Here is a 21,840-nt window from a genome sequence, read left to right on the forward strand (position 1 = left end):
TAAGGAGACACAGAAGAAACGGACAAAACTTGGAGAATGGCAAAGTTATTAGAAGCCAAAATCTTGCAATACAAAAGGACTAGCTCAGGGCTGTCAGAGCCAGATCATCTGACGCACAGACTTTTGCCCTTACTCTAGCTGAGATGGGAGGCATCCCCATGGTGGCAGCCAAGTGCCTGGGCAAGAGCCATACCGCTGAAGCCCCAGCAACACCGCAGGAAAAAAAAAACTGGCACTGCAGCTTGTTTCTGTGGCGACAGCCAACTCAGGATGCTGCACCTCTTTCCACCTGAGCGGCCCGAGCAGGTGCTGCACGTGCTGGATCTGGCATAGGGGCAGGCGAGGTCTGTGGGCCTGATCTGGCCTGTAGTGCCAACCCTGCACCATTCATTTGGCCTGTGAGGTCAAATGAGTTTGACATCCCTGGACTGGACTTAAAGAACACAGAAAGGAGAGAACTCGAAGGAAATATCAGACATATGAAGTAATTTTATAGGTCTTGGCAGTTAGGTACCCCTATTTATCTGGTTGCACTACAAAAGCATGCATGAAGAACTACAGTCTTGAGATAGCATATAGCGGGCATGAAGAAATTACTAGAATCTCCCAGAGATACCTCCTGGTTCTGAAGAAAATGTGACTGCACTGAAAGTCAGTTGCACAAGCAGCATATAAAGTGAATATTAACTGGCCACTAACTTAGGTTGGAAGTTAGAAGGTTTCTATCCTTCAGAGGAGTAAAGTTCCCTAACAGCCTTCCAATAAGAACAGAGGTGGGGAGGGAAATAGATTTTGATTAGTTTGTGAAAGGGATTGTATTGCCACAGGGATGTTCAACTGTCTGCCCATGGGCCACATACTACCCCCGAAGGGTTAGCATGCAACCCACTGGGCCCCATCCGCCTGGCTGCCCTCCACCTACTCCCCCAGTTGCTTCCGTCTTGGCAGCTACGAGGGGGTAGAGTGGCTGAGTTGCATGCATGGTAAAGAAGAGTTCTGCCTGCCTGCACTGCAGGTGAATGGTGGGTGTGGGCACAGCAGCAGAGGAGTGACCGGCTGCCTGTGCTGGGTGCATGTGTGTATGGGGAGAGAGGGAGGGAAGGGGGCTGGGGGAGGGGGGAAGCTGGGCTGCTCACACAAGCTAGGTACAGACATTCAAAAAGCCCAAGGCGGAATTGATCCAAGTTACGTGGTTTCCGTAAGTGGCATAGTTTAAATGGGTAGTGAACAGAACACACATTCGCTGTTTGGTGGGGGATGCAAATCTTAGACTGGATTCAGCCACTTTTAAACCAGTCTGTGTGTGCCAAACTTCTGTTCTGTTACGGGTATAGACTGGTTTCCAATCACTTATATGGGTAAAAGTGTAATGTCTGTACACCAGTGAGGGAGAGGGGTGGGAGCTAAGCCTCCCACTTGGTGGTGAGGACTTGGAGGGGAGGGAACAGAAAATGTCTGCCCATGTGTCATGTGGTCCTTGGGTCTGTAACCTGTCCTGTGTGGCCCCTGGGTTTGCAGCCCTCAAGGTTTGTGGTCCGCTGCTGTCCAGAAGTTGGACAGCCCCATATTAATATACTGTTTTGGTTATAAGTCAACCCTTTATTCCCCTCCAGAAAAAAACAAACATAGAAACTGAATTCTATCTGTCCACAGGGTCTACCTATAATCAGACCCCCAATCTTGACTCTGACACTTGCAGTATTTTTGTGCATGCAAAATACAAAATGATTTTTTTCGGTGCATTTTTTTGTTTTAGCATTTAGCACTTCAGATTCTTTCCTTGGTTATTAGACTCTTTAGTAAGATTTTCTATGGCAGTTCCAAGGACTTTATCTGTAGGGTTTGTCTGAGATGCAGTAAAAGCTGTTTTTCCTAAAAAAATTAACCTAAAAATGTTGACTAGGCTAACGTGCAGGGTCTGCTTGTAATTGGAACAGTATAACAGTTGCCTACAATAGCAGGGGACTGAACCTGATGATATGGGGGAAGGGGGGAGGCTTTCCAATCCTACGTTCTTATATAGCTGAGTCTACGCTTTGATGTATGAACTCTAACTGACACATGCAGATTTAGAAATCCATCAGTCCTAAAGAACCACAGACAGGGACATTAACTCCAAAGAACATGTGGTGGAAAGTTCCAAGAATACAGATGACTGCTTGAAGTACCTTGAAAAACGACACTTGCATCTGTGCATGTGAGTTAAATAACGTTTCTTTAAATTTCAAACAAACAAGAGAAGGCAATTTTGTTTTTGTTTTAACATTTCCTTTATGCAATAGGTTACTCCTACTCTTTTCTCATCAATATTTATTTTTACTTAGTGCTCCTGGTATCCATCTGTTGTGTGTTTTTTTTCATCAGCACTTTTGTATTAGTAACTTTGTTACCCTGATGAAATGGAATAGGGAGGTAGAGAATGAACAGTCAATCCGATCATTAAAAAAACCCCGCAAACCGAAACAAAACAAAACACTACATTAAAAATCTCGATCTCCTCATAGCTGTTAAGGTCAAGAGTAGGCTTCAAAAGAAATATAAAAGGATGCAAACTATAATCTACTTGAACAGCTACAAATCAAAATATTGCTTTGTAGTGGTAGCTGCTTTATTGCATTAAATGCCTCTTAAAAATGCCAACAGGCGAGTTAAAATTTGGGTTTCTAAACACTGTCTGCTAACCATTTTGGTTGCTATTCTATGAAGGGCACAAGTGGTGCATGTGGGTGTGGCAATGCACACACCTGAAGTTGGGCTAGCTAGGTCTTCTTTGACCACTGTTGTAACAAGGGAGGTAGTGTTAAGATTTTAATTTGTTAAACAGCTTTATTCCCAGGTAGCTGACCATGCCCAGGACCACCTGTCAAGGTAAAATCATCATTAGGGTTCAATTCTTTAAAAAGGTTCCTCTGATTTATTGGATTTTGCTCATAAATGCAGTATTTTTTTCTAAGCAGTAACTTAGATTTAGAATCTATCTAATGATTAAATACCAGATCAGTCATCCCCAAACCATGACCTTGCTTTTTGCCTGCACCAATTCATATTTGCTTTGGTAATTTTAAGTAAACCCTCTAAAATGTTCTAAAACCATTTCAGCAAGTCAGCCATATCCTGATTCTGTGCCCTGAAAAGAACAAAAAACAGCAGCAATTTTCTTTTAAGAAACCTGGGTATTTTATCTGCATAATTATGTAATGTCTTAAATCTGATATTTTTCTCTTATGCTCATTTATTTACAGTGTGGAACAGACATACTGGTCAAAAGTACCCACTTGATTTTAATAATGTTTAGGTCCTGCAACTCAAAAACAGCTTCTCAGGTTCACCCGAGGTTAATTCTAACAAATCTTGTTTGACAGATAACTAACCATGAAAAACTTCAGGTTGAAAGTGTCTCTTTTTAACCCTTCTATTACCCATAAATTAGAGTGGGATGCAAAGGATTAAAATTTGAACTGAGTTTCTCTTAATCATGTAGACACATAATAGTGACTTTATGCATGGGGTACATATTCAAAACAAGACTAATCATAATTAAGAGGCTGTCATTACCATATATCATAAGACTCCTAATCAGCAGTATAAACATCTCTATTTTTGGTGAGACCTTGAACAAGGCAAGGGGGGAAGGTGGTGTATTTTTAAACAGAAGCCTTGTAAACCGACACTGCTTGGTATATATAAAGTCTTGCTTGTTTTGCCAAGTCTAATCTGTTATGTATGCTGCTCATAGAGAAGAGCTGCTAGGGAAAAGATGACCCTGCATGATATGATCACACAGAAGACAGACTCTTTGTGACAATTAATTTCATTATGTGTCTCTGCTGTGTCTGTCACCTTAAAAATGAGGTATTGTATATTCATTGGGGGGATGCAATCTAGTATGCTCTCACTTTGTAAATACACAAAGCACACAACCTAAGGAAGCCATGTGGACAGCCCAAAACTACAAGATCTTGGACAATAATAAGTCATGGCAGGTAAGAATGATATTTTAATGTATATGAATACTGATGTCATAATTTTTAATGGTCATCACCACTTGTTTTCAGACTTGGATAAGGAAATTTAAATCTCAACTAAACTAAGCAATCTTCTAGGCTTCAGCTCCATTAACAGCAACTTCAAATTGAAAAGAAACGTGCAAAAATCTGTTCTAAATTCTTAATGCTATTTCTGTACAAAGAAGCTGCAAGTAAAATGCATAAAACAATTGTAATGAATGATTTTTTTGTGAACTGTTATAAGGCCATGACAACATTAACCAGTTAAAATGCTTAGCAAGGACTATTTTGGGCTTTTAACCAGAGTGCTTTTAATATTATTCAATTATAAGACAGCCAGGGAATTTTAAAGTGCCCTGGGTCCAAAGTCTCAAACTGTCACATTCTCAGTTACAAGAAAGTAACAAAGACAGGACAAGGTATCAGTGTTAGGTTTGTAATCTGATATCTTGCAAAAACTCAAGGCTCATTTTCCCAATAGCATAGGGCAAATGTATCATGAAAACAGAAATGAAAAGGCTATGTCATTACTTTTCTTTCTTCTTTCTTTCAAACCCTCTTTTCATTTTGACATGGTTGCAGGAATATTATTTTCTAGGAATAAACCTAGGGAAAAAGTGCTGTATTTGAAAGCCTGAAATGCAGATTGTTTGTTTGTTTGTTTTTTAAACAAAGCATTAATCTCCATTTTGGCATTAGCTGTAACAACCCATATGTAAGTGCATTTGTTAGAGTTGAGTAATTCAGGTGTTTTGCTATGAATCCAAGGTTATGACTTAGAGCCTGAGACTGTCCACTTCCCAGTTAAATCTGGTATCAAATGGGTACCCAGTCCTTCTTGCTTGGGATGTCAAAGATGTGATGTAATACAATACTTGCCACATGACTTCCTTATGTTCCGCTGACTACAGAAAATGGCATCCTTAATCTTGCTAGTGATGCGCTGACTGTGCTCAGAGCAGATCTTTGACTTTGTAAAATGAGAGCTACCTTGGAAACCATAAGTTTTAAATGTAAATACCTTGCATATCATGGCAAAAAATTGTGAGGTAGTGTTACTAAGTCCTCATCTTAGACCATGGATCCAAAGGGGAAAAACACTGATATGTGCTATTTTCATATTCTCATAACAAAGAATTGATTAGGCACATATTTGTTTTTAGCATATTTTGCAATTCCAGAATTTTAAAAGTGGTGACATAAAAAGTAGGAGAGGAGTTTAAGACCTAAACGTAATAGCTGGCATTTCTTAAAAGAATAGGAAAGATTTATAGATCATGCCAAAATCTGAATTTCATTAAATAGTACAAGTATGTAACCATTTCCCCATTTCAAGGTCTCAGTCAAAATATTTACTATGCTCACAACTGTGTTGAATTCCAACTATATTTTTGGAAATCTTAAGAGCATGTGTCAAAGTTTGGTGAGATTATTGTTGGACATAGACTGACAGCGCTTTCTCTTGTGCTTTTTTAGAAGAGAGTACCTGTGCGTTGAGCTTAGGGCACTCTTGATTCTTCTGTCCTTGATTTTGTCCTACCGCAACAGCACAGGTGGCAAACAGAGTCCAGAGACGCAGGGCTTGCATACAGGCTGCCAACAAAAACCAAGCAAACCTCTTTAAGAAATGGTCTGCTACATTCTCTGCTCTTTAGCATTTTTGTTGTGCATAAATAAAAGCATGTACCCAGACAACAACTTTTTAGATCCAGTTGAAGTTACCCATATTTTAAGCTGTACTGATGCACATTTTTCATCTTTATCTACTTAAAAAAAAAAAATCTATTCCATAACTCCATCAACCTATTTTTCTTTTTTTAAGAAATGTGTACTGGTTTGAAATCTACACTCAGACATTTATATAACAGACAGTATACTCATTTGTCAGAACAAGCAGGCGTAAATAACAGGGCTTGATAACTCTGGCTTAGAAATGCAGGCAGAAAACAGCACCAGTCTTACTGACATGAACAGCACACACTTACCAGAGGGCTTTTCTGGAGCAGCTGCCGGAGCAAAAGAAAATTCTTCTTGCTTGGGAAACATTAATATAGCAGCACAAGGTGCAGTTGAGGGCGTTTCCAAATACAGCCTGACTAATCCCTGTGCAAAAACCCCAGGGTCCTGTGACGCATATCAGCAATGCACGGCACTTTATTATGCTCAGTGATACAGCCTGACCGGCTTAGAGATGATCAGCTGGTGTACCAACAACAGAACCTTTGACCTTCACTGAATGAACAGCTTTCATGGATGCAGCAGACAAATCTGGATTGCTGTAACTGAGGAAGGTGCTTGTTCCACAAGGCAAAGGACTATTTCCTTGGTATATTTCAACACTTTCCTTACCAAAACATCCTTGCTTACAACTCATTAAGGGAAGGGGTACACAAATGTGTATGTACAGGAAACAAATTACAACAAACTACTTAGAGAGTCATTCCCTTGGCTTTAATTATGCATGTGATGACAAAAGAGGAAGTCAAGGAGCCTTGTTTGTCAGGATTTTTTGGGAGACGGGGGCCCCAACGTGCTTTCAGCAGTTTGTTATTAGGCACAATGCCAAACTGAAGAAAACAATAATTGGGTGAGGGAAGGGAAGGGAAAGAATAACACTTTTAAAGGGAGTTATTTTTATTGTAAAAGAATAAAAAATGGAGAAGGCTGGAGAAATCAGAAGCTTGTACATTTAAAAAACATGAAATGTGTGAGGTCAGTGCTTATGACAGGTTTTTGTTCAGCAGCATTAGGCAGAAGTTCTCCCATACTACCCTATGATGCTGGCTTAAACTGAGATTTTTTTTTTTTTTAAGTCCTCAGGCCCTCAGAACCGAAAGTCATCAGGACAGTAGACACTATGGCGCTGGGTGCTATTTCTGCCAGACTGGATGAGATCACATAAAAGAGAGAGAGACTGAAAAACAAAACCCTGCACAACTGAATTATAAAGCCTCATCTATGCTAAAGCTGCATCTAGAGTAGGGTGAACTGTGTCCAATCGTGGCCTGAGAGAACCAGCTTTAGGGAAATGCCAACTCTTCACTCTCATGCCCATCATTCCCTATCCTGACAATGTTACTAACAAGAAGTAGTTAATCACTGTTTTAATGGGGTTTTTTTGGTGGAGGAAGGTAGGGAATCAGATGCTTGCCTCCCGACTAGGAACCGAACAAAACCTATCTTATACAAGTTGCTAAACTCTTTGTAGGCAGAGTTATTCCAGGATACATTCCAAATATAATGCAACACTGCAAAAACCACACACAATAATTCAGAAACTTTGTTTAGATGGATGGTGGGTTATATAACCCCTGTTTCTGTTACCATGATAGCTATATTTTTCTTTTTATATGGATACCCATGATATGCTCATAATTGTTTTTCAGCTGAAGCTTGATATATGTTAATATTCTGACCAAGGCTAAATAATTTTAGGATTAAATTTAGCAGCTCACAGTAGAGAGTAGGATTTCTATTTTAATGCATCTGTGAATTTGTAGAAAGCTTTCTAGTAACTGAATGTCTATTAACACAATATTTTCACTCTTTATATATCTGTGACATCAAAATGGAGTTGAGATTAATTCAGTCTGCAACATACGTAGGGCTGTTAAGACTCAGTGCTATGGACTGAAACTGATATTGTAATGTGGAGTCAGGTTTGTAAACAATGGAAAGAATGATGGGCTATCAGCACAGTGTGTGCGCTGCTTGGGCATTGCTTAGACAGAAGAAAATAAAACTCAGAATACCAACAATTTGGAAAGAAAGTTAGCTTGTTTCATAAAATTGTACTCACAGTTCAGCCTGTCATTCTTCCTTATTTATGAATCAAAACCGAGCACGTTTACAGAGTAAAACTAACAGCAATTATATCTTATTAATGTATTGACACACAGAGAATGAAAACAAGCTAGTAAACAACATTACCAAAACATTTCCTAATTCGTAGGAGTATTCAATCCTAGTTTGTAGAAAGGTTAACAATATTGGATCTCTTAATACTGTAAAAATATCACGGCTAAAAATGAAAGAGGTAAACTGCAAATATATTTTTCACGAGAATTTTTTTAAAGGATTCTCTCTCATTTATTATTGACACAAAGCACTCTGCCCTCTGGTTATAACATGGCTATCTGGCTATTTATTATTGATCAAATCTAGGTCCTGTTGACCATAGTGGGATCAGGATTTGGCTTAAATTGCCGTCAAAGAGAGAAAAATACAATCCCGATAAACAAAGTCCAGCGTGATGTCTGGATGATCTTTATTTTCAGAGTATTGAAGGCCATTTTAAAATATTTTAAGTACCACAGAGACTAGGGAGGGATAATTATTTCAGCAGATAGGTTCTATTTTAACTTTAACTCTGGCTAGGGAGAAGAGCAAAGATTTTTGTGGGAACATTTTAGCTGTAAAATATTCTGAGACAAATCAACAGAACAATAAGTTATACTGGATTCTTTGTTGTTTGAATGTTAAATGAAAATATGTTAGGTTGCATTTTCTGGTGTTGCTTTACGTCCTTGTCCTTTAGTTAATAGGTAGAGAAATTGAAGATCCCTGCCATGAGGAATCTCATGAGAGACTGAGACACTGAATGTGTTATTTCAATCTAAAGCAAAGAAAAATCTGTCTTCTACTGCGCTGCACGTATACTTCAAAGCTCAGGTTTCATTGGGTCATTGTCTTCTCACAAATATTACATAATATATGATATTTTTACAGTAAATGTAAGGAGGCTGTACACATTATTTTACTTCAAACATTGGGTAACTAAGGTCAAATAATTGAAGAAAAATTTTAGTTAAGGCTTATTATCTGTTGTAGATATAGTTTGCACATTTTAAGACATCGGATATTTTCTGATCTTACATAACAGTGGATTAAAATGTGCATGCTTAGCCTTCCAGAGCTTCAAAACTAACAGGCAGCAGCAAATGGATGAATTCCGATCAGTAAACACCCTCCCGTGAAGAATTCCTTCTCTGAAAGTTGCATTTCAGGTAGGTTGAGTGCTACCTCCGCCTTAATGTTCAAGTATAAAAATGAAGCAAAAAAGAGCTACAAAACATCTACCCGAGAAGCCAATCTAAATCTTCCCCTCCACCCCCGTAACTTTATGGATAATACACCTGCATCTTGATTCCAGCACTATATTTGAAACTCTTTCAGGTAACAGTATTACAGGAAAATGAGATGGGAGGGTTAGCTGGAGTTACTATAAAACTGCTCTAATGGGCAAGCTTGCAGGAATTCGGGATTCAATGCTACCTACTTTTCCAATAGAAATTTGGAATGTGGAAGAGAGATTATCAGTCACATCAGTGGAGGAGAGGAAGCTGGAAAACACTAACAAAAGGATTCTCTGGAATCACAACCAGGAAAGAAATAGGACGAATTGGAACACTTGTTTAAATTTAAAAACAAAAAGTAGCTCATAAAATGTAATGAGATATGCAAGAAGATATTGACTAAGTAAAAGGAGATTGCATGTAAAGCAGTTCTGCTCTACTTAATACTTGTCATGTCTCATTTAGAGGCAAGGCAAGAATTAAGTAGATCAAGTGCATTAATTCTGGAAAGACTGTAGAAAAAAGAATGGTGCAAAAACAAGAAAGAGTAAGTCAGTAAAATCACAGTATGAGCAAGCTGAATGTGCAAGCTTAACTTAAATACCTGGAACATCTTTTAAGCTACCAGACCTTACATATTTACCAAATACATTGCTACAAAAGGTGAGGAATCACTTTCAGAGGTGACACTAAATGCATTTTTTGTTAGGGAAAAAAAAGATCAAACTGCCTATAATGAAGAAAAAAAATCAAATGCATGTGATCTGTTTATTGCCTTTTCCAACCTAATTACTTACAGGAGTGTATCAAATTAATAAATTGCCTCCCATGGCCTCTGATCCTCACTGCCATACATTTGCATTTTCACAGAGCTGCATTTTGCATATTGGCTTCTATTCCATCCAGGAGAACACGACACCAGCAGACTCTCCCTAGCCTGACGAAGGGTGTTTGTGCCCAAAAGCTTGCAAGGAACAATTTTTCCAACTATTTAGTTGGTCTAACAGAAAACATCACATTTACCCAAAGGACCTTGTCTGCCTGTATCCTTAGACAAACAAGGCTACAACCAATACCCTCAAAACATGTAAGATACCAAATTTTGTCATTTGAAATGGAAACTTCACAACACGAAGAAGAAAGAAGCCAAATTCAAGTGACATATATTTTGTAAGCCTATGCAAGAAACACAAGATCATTCCCAGAGGACTGAACATCTATAATTCCCCGATTACTACACACAACTCCAAAAGTGCTTCACAACTATGCAGGAGAACTTCAGAAAAAACTTAGAAATCATCTCATTCACATGACCTACTCCAAAAGAGATCAACCCAAGAAGGAAATCAACACATGCTGAAACAACTTAAAAGAGATGAATCTAGATATTTTCCCAAACATTATATAACGTATACAAAGAAACTGCCAAAGGTTTTTTTTTTTTAAATACATTCATCCAACAAAAAGAAGAAATGGAACCAATTATTACCTGAACAACTTTCCCAGTCACAAAAAACCAGAAGAGAAACAACACCAATATTACAGCATTCCAACCTCATACTTGATAAAACTGAAAAAACCAATCAACCCTCAAATATTATCACTCTCTCCATGCACACACTTACCAAAAGGTGAAAAGTCTGTCCTCTTTAAAGGCCTTAATTTCCAACCAGAAAAATACCCTAATATGTACTATGATGTGGAGAACTAGAACAATTTTTCTGGCATCTCCATCTCAAGGAATATTTCCACCACCAAAATTAATCCACTTCCAACAACACTTCGTCCTTTGACAACATTGAGGAAACAATCAACCCTCCCCAAACCCCCAAAAATCAGATTGGACACCTCACAGTGGATGAAATTCAAACCTTGACTGCTATATTGACTTCTTCAGGGAAAGAATGAACAATGGAATAATCAATAAACACCACCATAACAACCTCTCTGAGAGAGAAGGGCCATAGAATCTCTAAGATCCAACCACCAAATAGTAATGAAACCAGCAGATAAAGGAGGAATTTTAGTCATCCTTAACCATGAGGACTACATAAAAGAAATCAACAGACAACTCTGACACCACCTACTATGAAAAACCAAAGATCCAACTCTGCTTTTCACCTTAAAACTCAAAACTACCATCAAATAATTCCCATTTGAACTACAAGAAAAACTACAGAACTTGATCCCCCCATTACTCAACCTAGAGACTTTTTACATGCTACCTAAAATCCACAAACAAGAGAAACCTGGTAGACCTAGAATATCCAACCATGGAACTCTAATTGAGGAAATATCAGGTTTCATCGAATCCATCCTAAAACTTCTTGTGACCCAAAGACTGAGTTTTATCCAAGACATACATTTTCTATGAAAACTTAAAATCATAGACCACTTTCCCAGCAACATACTCCTAGCCACCATGGATGTTACCAGCTTATATACCAACATCCCACACCAGCATGGCATCCAAGCCTGCCTCACATATCTACAAGAGCAAGATTACAACTCAGAGTATAGACCTAAAGATATTACTAAACTTATATGCTTTATTTTCACACACAACAACTTCACTTTCAATAACCAGGACTTCCTCTAGACCATGGGCACAGGTATGGGCACCAAAATGGCCCTACAACATGCCAACCGTTTTATGGGCCACCTGGAAGAATTCCTCAAGAACTGCATCATCAAACCCATGCTATACTTAAGATATATAGATGTCAACTTCATCATTTGGACCAAAAACCTGAATCTCTGATTGAATTGGTGATGGAAATCCATAACTGTCACCCCTCTATCAGACTCTTGAATACTCCAGCACCATTTCCTTTTTAAACAGTATGATCAATATCCAGAATGGTAAAATACAAACTACCATATACAAGAAACCCTTGGACCAACATACGTATCTGCACAGAACCAGCAATCACCCCCAACACACCAAGAAACTGTAATATACAGCCAAGTCCTCTGATACCACCGAATTTGCACCGAGAACACCTGTGATAGTCACCTCACAAATCTCAAAAGGGCTTTCACTCAGCAAGGACACTCTTCCAGAGAGAGAGATCACACTTTTGAAAGAGCCATATGGATACCACATGAAGAATTGTTGCAGCACAAAAAGAAAATCCCCATAAACTGCACACCATTAGTTATGACATACCATCACTCCCTGAAACCTATACGGAAACTCCTCAAACAATCGGAACCCATACTAGAAAGAGACATAATTTTAAAAGAGATTTTCCCAGAACCACCCATCCTAACCTTTAAACAAGCACCGAACCTTGCCAATCTCATCACCAGAAGCAAACTTCCTATGGCCAAAACACACCAAATGGATCCAGACTATGCCATGACAAGAAATGTAAAACCTGCCAACACATCTCCACCACTCCCACAATAACTAGACCCCACAACAGCACCATCAGCATTCCTGGATCTTACACCTGCACCTCCAGAAATGTAATATGTTCCTGCAATTCTATTCTGTGGACAATAGTATCTCAATAAATAAATTATTTAGAAAAGTGAGGTTATGTGGAGTTGAACCCTAATTCAGCAAAGTAAGCAAGCATATTTTAAGTATGAAAAAATCTCACCAATTTCAAAAGGCTTCTTCATGTGCTAAAACTACCTTTTTGAATGACAGCCAAAATTAGCTGAGGTTATGGAAAATAAAAGGAACTATTTGGCACTTAAATAATTTCTCAAGGCAGCTTCTTGGTTTGGCAAAAAGCCTACAGAACAAAATGTTTGCCTGCTACTATTGGTAAAGTATGTTGGTAAAATTCTTAAGTCTGGTTTGTTTTTCCCCAAGTGTCACTTTAACCTTCCAGGAAGCAGTGATGTTTTAAGCTAAATGTTTGGCTATAAGGACATAAAAAGGATGCCAGTCTCAGGTTCCCTGTGTCCCTGTGGGAATCCATGTTAACAATTTACAGGACTACAACTTCTGTTACAAGATACCACCAAAGTAGTAATGAGGGGGAAGAGTGATTTTCACTCAGTAACCATAGATCTTAAGAATGCTGACTGCTAAGTGACATCTTAGAAAGCCAAATGGCACATTAATTTTTAGGAAGGGAAAAAAGATACTGGATGGCAACAAAAAAACATCCTGAATAAAGACAGAATTGTGGTCTACAAGACAACTCCAGATGGGGCAGAGGTAAGACTGACCACAGAAACTGACATGGATTTTGAAATGTGTTATAAATAGGCTAAGACCAACCAATGAAGATAAGAAGTCAAGGTTCTGACCCTCAGTTAATGGAGACAAGAAGAAACTGGGCCAGGATTCTGGTCCTACATCTGAACCTAATTCTTCACAAGGTGGTGTGGAATTAGCCCTAAGAGTACTTTCTGTATAGGCTCCCACTCAGCCCTAACAGCAGATGTGAATCTTAATAGGGTGAACCTATAAGTGGGAGAAAAATAACTTTACCTCTTCTGAAGTCCAAATATACAGAATCTGTTTAAATGCTGTTCATGTCTCCTTGTCTGATTAGCACCAATCTGCTTCTCTTAATACTTCCATTGTAATGGAAAACGAGTCTTAGAAGAAGCTGATCTAGACTGGCTGTTACACAGCACCAGCTCCTTCAAGGAGAAAAACAAAACAAACCATAAAAACAGACTTTCAGCCCAGCCTCTCCTCCTACAACACAATTCTTATGAGAGGTAAGTGCCTCGATAAATACAAAATAGATGCTCAAATATTATAATATGAATATCAGGATATTGCAGCGACAATCGGCAATATCAATATTCTGCTACTGTAAGTTGTTACACACTTCTTGTAACTACTTAAACACTTGCACATTACAAAAATGCAACTTGGATTCACAAGACTGATGATTTTCATCAACTTATACCTTCCTGGTTGTATGAAGAACTTTTTCTAGTCCAAGATATACACGTATTGATCAATGTTGAATATGTTAGTATATTTTATGCAGAGTATATGGAACTACAATGAAGGTGAATGTGGGCCTGCCCTGAAACAACTGCTGCTGATTCCCCCTTTCTCTTATCTATCAGTAAGAAAAAAACATCTGCTTAGAATCACTTAGTCTAAGAGTGCTGTATCTAAATCAAATAAACTCTGACCCTTGCATACTATACTAACAGGACCCAATTTGGAAGTTAAGGCCATAGGCCAAAGTTCAATCCACAATGCATTACTAGACACTAAATTATATGGTGAATTCCGATGCGATCTAATGCCAGCAACATATCACATATTAAAAGTTCATACGGAGGTTTTCAAATTAGTTACATTTCTTATCTTTTAGGATCTCTTTTGGTATGACTCCTTTAAAAACTGAAATTCACCCTTCTCAGGCCTTTTTTCAAGAGAACAGGTTGTTTATGGGGTTGGGCTAGTATTGCAACATATGCCTACATTTTGCACTGCTTTATGACATTCTTGGCTACTAAATCTTCCCTTGTTCTGCCTGTGAACACTCCCATTGCAACTAGCTAGTCAGAACTAAACAAGCTCTCCACCACATCACAGGGTTTGTTTGCCCAATTCCTTTCCCTGGACAAGAGCGCAATGTAGTCCATTTATATGCATACAGGATGAGTGCATAATTTGCTTGACTGCGTAACACAATTCCAGTTCTAATTTGTTATCCATTACTTATCCTGTAACAAACATTCATTTTCTATGTATTAGTTAAATGCATAAATCACTTAAGTGCGTGACATCTTTCAACCCAATTGTCTACTTTGAAATTCATTTTACTCCAGTAAATGTAATAGTATTAGTCTGCTTTGTAACTAATTGTATTCTGTTTAATTGAGCCAGAAAAAGCAAAGGGGAAGCAGCTCTCAAAGGGCAGCTACAAGAAGCCTTGAAAACAACAGGGACTAATCAGTTCCACAGCCTCTATATCCCATCATCGTCAAGGCTTCATGAAGTACTTATCACCCCCAGTTACACCTGCCATCTATTGGAACGGTGCTTTAAACATAGGGTGGTACAGAAATATTATGCAATGTGTATTCTGTTGAAGTGTGTAGCCTCGGGACTGAAAAAAGGCTATGCACTTATCCAGAGCATCATTCATTTTTCCCAGCAATGCAAACAATGCTCCTTAACCATGCCGTGCTGTCACTGCTGTGGTGTTAGTAGCCCCAAAACTAGCCAGCTCTCCTAAATTTCAAGACTTTTACTAGCAGCCCTGGAGCTTGCCTATTAGGAATCAGACCTCAGTTCTCCAGCAGCTTTCTAATTCCTTACCAGTAAGACGGTAAGTTATCTTCCTGAAGTCTTCATTCACTATAAGCTTTCCAACTTTTAGAACAGATGCAGGGTTTTTTGAGACAGCAACCTTCAGCACCATGTAGCCTCAATTTACATGTGCTTTTGGAACACAGTTCATTCTGTGAAACCTATGAATCTTTTGAAGACTGAGCAACAGTCTTGCTTCCCTACATACAAAAACTAGCAAGATAATTATTCCTTTTAATTTGGCTTATCTACCTGGCCATCCCAAACTCAAGTATTTTAAGTTTAAGCATTATTATTTTGTGAAAGAAGTTGAAAAAAATAAATCCATCCTAAAAGGAATTAATAAAAATAATGGATAAAACAGGGAGAGATCTGCAGGAACATGTAGTAATGTGCAAGGTTAAGTGAGGCTATTTAGCTATTGGAATAATGTACCTAGAATGATTACAAATCATTAAATGAAAAAAAAAAATGTTATTTCTAAAAGAAGACAAGCCCATAACTTTTGTATGAGTTAATACAGAAGTTACTAGTTTATAACCTGTGTTTTGCACATAATATTAGATTATAATGGCTTTAAAAATCTATCCATTAATAAAAGAATGCCATGCAGTCCAATTCTATTTCATGGATAGAATTCAGTGATAAATTATACAGATTTCACAAAACAGTATGCCATTATTTATTACTAGCCAATTGACCACAAGAATGATGGGGAGAGAGGGTGGGGATGGAGCCCTGTGGCCCCGTCCCTCTCACATCCGGGCCTGTTCCCCCCTTCCTTCCTGATGCCAGGCCTGTTCCCCCCATCCCCGCCGCAGCAGTGTGGGGAGGGGAAGAGTGGACCCAGGCCTGAAGCGGGGGAGGACAAGGCCTGAACTTGGGGAGAAGCTGGGCTGCTGCGGCAGGGAGTGGAGCAGCAGGCCTGGGCCGACTTGGTGGTAGTAGGGGGATGAGAGGAATGGGTTTAGGGCCGACGCAGGGGACGGAGGTTGGGGAGGAAGCCTGCTCCTCCCCTCCCCCAGCCACTGCTGTGTCAGGCTGCATCAGGCAGGGTCGGCTGCTCCCTCGCCCTGCTGTCGGGTCCACTCTCCGCTTTCCCCACCGCTGTGGTGCATCCGCTCCTTCCCCTCCACTCTGCATCAGGCCCGCTCCTCCCCCCACTGCCTCTGGGTTGGCCCTGCAGGAGGCGACAATGGGAGGGGGAAGGGCCTGTCAAAGCCAGCGCCAGTGGTCTCACCCCCATGCGGCATCTTGACCCCGCTCCCCCTCCCACGCTACCATCTCCAAGGAGCAAGGTGGGGAGTGAAGCCAGCTCCTGTGTCCTTGCCTCTGCCCCGCCCCCTTTGCTCCATTGTCGCCACCTACAGTGAGCAGAGTGGGGGGAGGGTGCGGGTGGGTTGAGGCCAGCAGTGTTGGCACTGCTGGCCTCGCCCCACCTGTTCTGTCTGCTCCATTGCTGTCGTCTCCAAGGAACAGGGCAGGGAGGCGAGGCCAGCGCAGCCAATCAGAGCATGAATAAAGTGTTATGGACAGACAGACAGACAGACAGATTAAAGCTTTTATAATGTTACAATTATTTGTAAAACAAAACATTTATTTTTTCCTAAATTATTTGCAAACAATGTGTTAAATGACAAATCATCATGTAAAACCTAGCTTTTATCCAGTAAAAAACCCAGATTAAGCTTGTATCTAAGGACTTACACATCTAAGACAGGGGTGGACAAAATACGGTTTAACAAGGGAGTCTATCCGGCCCACAGCAGGTCCCTTTGGTCCTGCCCAGCCCAGACAGGGGGCAGCTCTGGCCATAGAGCATTTTGCTGGTCCTGCCACCCCCATGTGCAGAGGCAGGGCAGGGGTGGCACAGGGGTTGGTCTCAGCTTCCTGGTAGTCCCTGCAGAAGCAGCTCCTTCTGGCTGCTGCCAGTGTTGCCACCACCCTCAAATTTCTCCACTCACAGTGGGGTGCAGGGCACAGGGCTGCAGGTGGGCCAGACCAGCTATGGGCAGGAACTGCCTCTGTAGCCCAGAGATCAGGCATGGGAGGGAGCACTGAGCTGCCATGACTGCCAAGGTGAGGCACCCCCCCACCCAATGCCCAGCAGTAATGGGGGCACAACTCTGTGCCACTGTTCCTGCTGTGCCTAACTTTGGCAGGCATGGTGACATGATGCTCCCTTCTGTGCTGGGTCCTGCCCATGGGACCATAGAGGTGGCTCCTGTCTGGAGCTGATCTGGCCTGGCTGCGTCATGCTGTGGGCACAGAAATCTGGGGAGGCACATGCCCCCTCATGTGTTGCCTGTGCACACACTGACCCTGTTCCCCACACACCCACCCCCTTCCCGACTTATTGGGGGGGATGGGACCTGGGGGCAGTGGGTCATGAGTGAGGGGCACCAGCAGGGCTGAGGGGCTGAGGCTTGGGAATGAGGGGCAGGGAACTGGCATGTCAGGGCTGTTCAGTGCCATAAAGCAGCAGAGGGAACAGCAGCAGCTGGACCTGTGTCCTGGTGAGTAAAGGGCCAGGGGCTTTTCTGATTTTCCAAATACCAAAATTTATAGATATTTAGAATTTATTTCACTGTAATGATTGAAGCACTGGTAGGCTTCCAAACTTCTTTAAAATTGTAAATATATCAATAAAACACTGTGTTCAACTGATACCTACCTCTATATATGGTTAGGATTTATGAATAACCTGGTTATGAATAAATAGGATTTATGAACAAGAAAATCTTTATCAGTGCCCTCCTAATAAAAATCCTAAGAGTTCTGATTAAAAAAAAAAAAAAATCCACATTTTTTCCAATAGAACTCTTTGAATTTTTATTAGCAGGGCACTGATGAAGATTTTCTTGGCTGATACCAATGGCAGATTATTAACCAGCCATATTGACCAATACTGATCTGATAGCCCATTTATATGAATGTAGCTGGACATTGTGGAGAGCAGCATCCTGCCAGTAAGTCTGTGGGGGGGAAGGGGCATGGGGGTGCTGCGCACACCCCGGGGGAGGCATAGAGGACATGTGGTCTCCCAATTTGTGCATGGGGGGAGGGCAGGCTGTGGACTTGGGGCCAGGGGCTGAGCCAGCCTCTTTCCAGTGGGGGGGCTGGGCTGGGACTGTGCTCAAGGTGAGCAGGAGTGGGATGGGCTCAGGTGCAGCAGAGCACAGTGCCCCAAACCAGGGTAGTGCTGGGGAGGGGGGCTTGGGTAACTATAGACACCCTAAAATTCCCCACAGCTCCCCCTCCCAGCGCTGGTGCTGCCGCTGCCTGCCCCACACAGTTGAGCATGCCCTGCCCCTACCCGGCATGAACACAACCCTGACACCCCCCCGCCAACTGGGGAGAAGCTGGGACAGCCAATGGCTCAGAGCCTGCAGTTGGCAGCCCTCCCCTTCCCACCTCCTCCTGCACCCCCCAGATGAGCCGTCCAGATGAGCTCAGTCTTGTTCCTCACCCTGGCTTGGCAGCGCCTACCCCTGTCCCTGCCCCACTCACTCCCTCACCATGCGGGCCTCGATCTGCCACCCCATGTCCCTTCCCCCCCCACAGACCTACCAGCAGGATGTTGCTCTCCAAGCTGCTGGACTGCATTCCTGGCTGTGTGCATGATGCGGCTATGTGCATGCACATGGCATTTATCAGTGACATTATCGGCCAAAAAAAGCTGATTACCGATAATGTTAATTTTCCTGTTATTGGTGCCGATCTGATATGCGACCGATATATCAGTGCACCTCAAATATTAAATCAGAGAAATTGGGATTTTTAAACAGGGACAACCAGGTTCCCTGCTTATGACATTGCATTACTGTCATCTGAACCTGTTTAGGGTTAGGCGACATGATGATAAAACACTAGCAGCTGGTATATACTACCAATCCAACCATCATCAGAATTAGGGCAAATAGATTGATGGCAGAGATGGTGGGAAATGAAAACCAGAGAAAAAAAGTTACCACAGAGAAGGGTCACAGTAGCCTACTACTTGGACATTTCTATAGACCAGGGGTAGGCAACCTTTTTTGGCAGGAGTGCCAAAAAAGCCATGTCTACCTTGGAAGGTGCTGGAGTACCAACATGCCAGATCCCGGAGCAGCTGTTTGCAGCCTCTTGGCTGCAGCTGGCCCATGGAGCCCAGTCTGCTTGCAGCAGGGCTTGCAGCCTCCCCGCCACCTGCTGGGAGCAGCTTGGGCTCCGTGGCTGGCAGCAGCTGCTAGAGCCCGGGCTGGTGGTAGTGTGTCGAGCAAAATAACCTTGCGTGCCATGCTTGGCACGTGTGCCGGGGGTTGCTGACCCCTGCAATAGAGAATATATCTTATGTTTTTTCATATCTACATATTTGATTACTGATATCTACGCTCTATTTTTACACATTTTAAAAAAGCAAAACCAAAATAACATCAAGTTTATTCATAAATCCTAACCATAAAATACAGATGTAGACAACAGCTTGTAGTCAATTAAAATTATTCAACAAATGAGGAAGCAAGAAACTTTTTTAAAATGGGCATTTATTGAAACACCTAAGTTATGTTGCTTCCTTCAACTCTGCTGTTTTTCTTACCTGTATATTTAGTATTTCATAACCTCATAACCAACCACTGCCAGATCCCTCTCTACCACGGTGGTGAAAGCAACCACCTTTGTGTCCCAGGCTGGATCTGACTGTGAGGAGCCTGACTATCCAATCTCTAGCCTGGGGCCCCTGTTGAGTTTCATGCCCCTGAAATACAGGATTTTACAATGCAACTGCAACAAGAAACATCTGAAATGTAATAGTTTATGCCTAGAATTGTTTCCATTAACACATTACTGTTTGAATATTTAACACTAATATAGTAAATATTTCCAATATCTGCTATCTGCTTTTACCTGCAGCTAGAACTAATCCAGCTGTTTACATTACACCTCTCGGGTGATGATCAGTTTCTACTATGAAGAAGATTACTTTATGAGAACAGAATGGCATGTCAGGTGCAGGACTTTTAGGGCATTTAAAAAAAAAAAAGGAAAAAGAAAAAGCTGCAGAGTAGAATCAACCATTGGAAAACAGCTTTATTCCTGAGTAGAAACTCTCCCCTAGCCTCTTCATCAAAATCACTAGTAAACAAGCTGCAGCTGCTTAATGCTCTTTCAAGACTATGTCCACTAGGATGCACTGAATCCTGACCTTTACTACTTGGAGCTCAAATTGCAGCTGCTGTTCATCAGCACATTTTATTGATAACTAGTAAGAGTAGGATAAATCAGTTTTCAAAAAAACTCACTCAGTGCCAGGGATTGCATTAACCCTCCCATACCACTGACGTTCTCAGCCTTTTTCAAAGGCTGTACTTTAAAACAAAAGGGAAAGAACTGAAAGGGGAAGGAGGAGAAAGCTTGGCCAAGTTCAGAAAGTGAAGCATCAGTTAATTGTAGTTGATAAACTTCTGTTCTTACTATACATGAAAAACTCTAGTTTTGTACCCGTTTTAGAGAAAGAACACAACTTTAACATTTTCTTTTGAGGCCACCTTTTTCTTTTCCATTTGAACTTGTTACAAACCCCTGACAGCAGCCTTACTGGGCTCTAGATCCTGGAAGAAGAAAATCTGATATTTTAAATTCTTGCTCTGACTCCTAGGTACAGTTGTAGCAAAAGCATGTACTGTCCTGACCCCAAGGATTCAAAACCCGACTCACGGTGCCTTCAGGCAAAGGACCAGGCAAGACAGTAAGGGGAGGTTAAAAAAAAAAAAAAAAAAGGGGACTGGATAAATTGATGGATGATAGATCTATTAATGACTATTGAATGGAATGGTTGGAGATGTTTTCTCTGGCATCTCTAAACCCATCATGGTAGATAGCAGAAAGAGTATTAAACAGGATAGATTGCTTTAGAGATATCCAGTTCAGTGTTCTCTCTCTATAACATCCACTTTTGCCACTGTCAGAATTGACTATTGGTCTGTCCCAGTATGGCACTTGTGTTCTTATGACCAGGCTGCAGCTCCACCAGGCAGCTAGATACACACCTGCTCCATCCCACGCTGGGCCCTTCTTAAAGGTCCCTAATAAGATGACCTGGGAGGGCCAATGGGAGCCACAGGGCTCTGATGTGAAGGCTGTAAAACCCTTCCACTCCCAGTAGAGCCTTATCCTTGCAACAGTAAGTACCTCAACTGTGGATCTCCTTACCTGATTTTTGTATTCCTGATTCTGTGCTGGACCTCCCAGTTTTGATCCCTCGATACTGTCTTGACCCTGACTCTGCTGTTGAACTTTTGACTTGCAGCTCCAGCTCTGAACTCCTGGCTTTCTGGACGCAGTCCAATTATTACGGTACCCCGGATCTCTGGTCGACTGCCCTGCACCCTGGTCTTTAGAGTTAAACACAGTTTAAATAGTCTGCCTCTCCTCCCCTGATTGGTTTAAACCAGTTTAGAAAACATACTATATTATATACAATAGATAAATAATAACCTTGGAAGACTATAGGCAATGCCACCTTGTTTCA

General features: G+C 41.2%; 1 protein-coding gene and 2 long non-coding RNA genes across 6 annotated transcripts in view; 1 reads left to right on the top strand and 2 right to left on the bottom strand.

Moving 5' to 3' along the window:
* Nucleotides 1-21,840, bottom strand: part of NT5C3A (5'-nucleotidase, cytosolic IIIA) — a 45,458-nt gene that overhangs the window by 12,340 nt on the left and 11,278 nt on the right. Inside the window, exons 1-2 of one of the 4 annotated variants that reach the window (XM_006020849.2) lie at nucleotides 5,993-6,122; nucleotides 5,494-5,600 (exon numbers count right to left, since the gene is read on the bottom strand). The exons of 1 other annotated variant lie outside the window; for it this stretch is intronic. In XM_006020849.2, the coding sequence (XP_006020911.2) occupies nucleotides 5,494-5,600; nucleotides 5,993-6,053 (168 nt within the window). In that variant the 5' untranslated portion in view covers nucleotides 6,054-6,122. Of the gene's footprint in view, nucleotides 1-5,493; nucleotides 5,601-5,992; nucleotides 6,123-21,840 lie in introns of those variants that run through there. 2 more of the 4 variants (XM_006020846.3, XM_025200559.1) reach the window with 2 other exon arrangements.
* Nucleotides 3,640-21,840, top strand: part of LOC112549819 — a 22,212-nt gene continuing 4,011 nt past the window's right edge. The window contains exons 1-2 of the long non-coding RNA XR_003093353.1: nucleotides 3,640-3,983; nucleotides 8,545-9,013. This is a non-coding gene — a long non-coding RNA (uncharacterized LOC112549819). The remainder of the gene's footprint in view (nucleotides 3,984-8,544; nucleotides 9,014-21,840) is intronic.
* Nucleotides 19,587-21,840, bottom strand: part of LOC112549818 — a 13,274-nt gene continuing 11,020 nt past the window's right edge. Inside the window, exon 3 of the long non-coding RNA XR_003093352.1 lies at nucleotides 19,587-21,703. This is a non-coding gene — a long non-coding RNA (uncharacterized LOC112549818). The remainder of the gene's footprint in view (nucleotides 21,704-21,840) is intronic.

The sequence above is a fragment of the Alligator sinensis genome, unplaced genomic scaffold (assembly GCF_000455745.1).
Source record: "Alligator sinensis unplaced genomic scaffold, ASM45574v1 scaffold86_1, whole genome shotgun sequence".
Lineage (NCBI taxonomy): Eukaryota > Metazoa > Chordata > Crocodylia > Alligatoridae > Alligator > Alligator sinensis.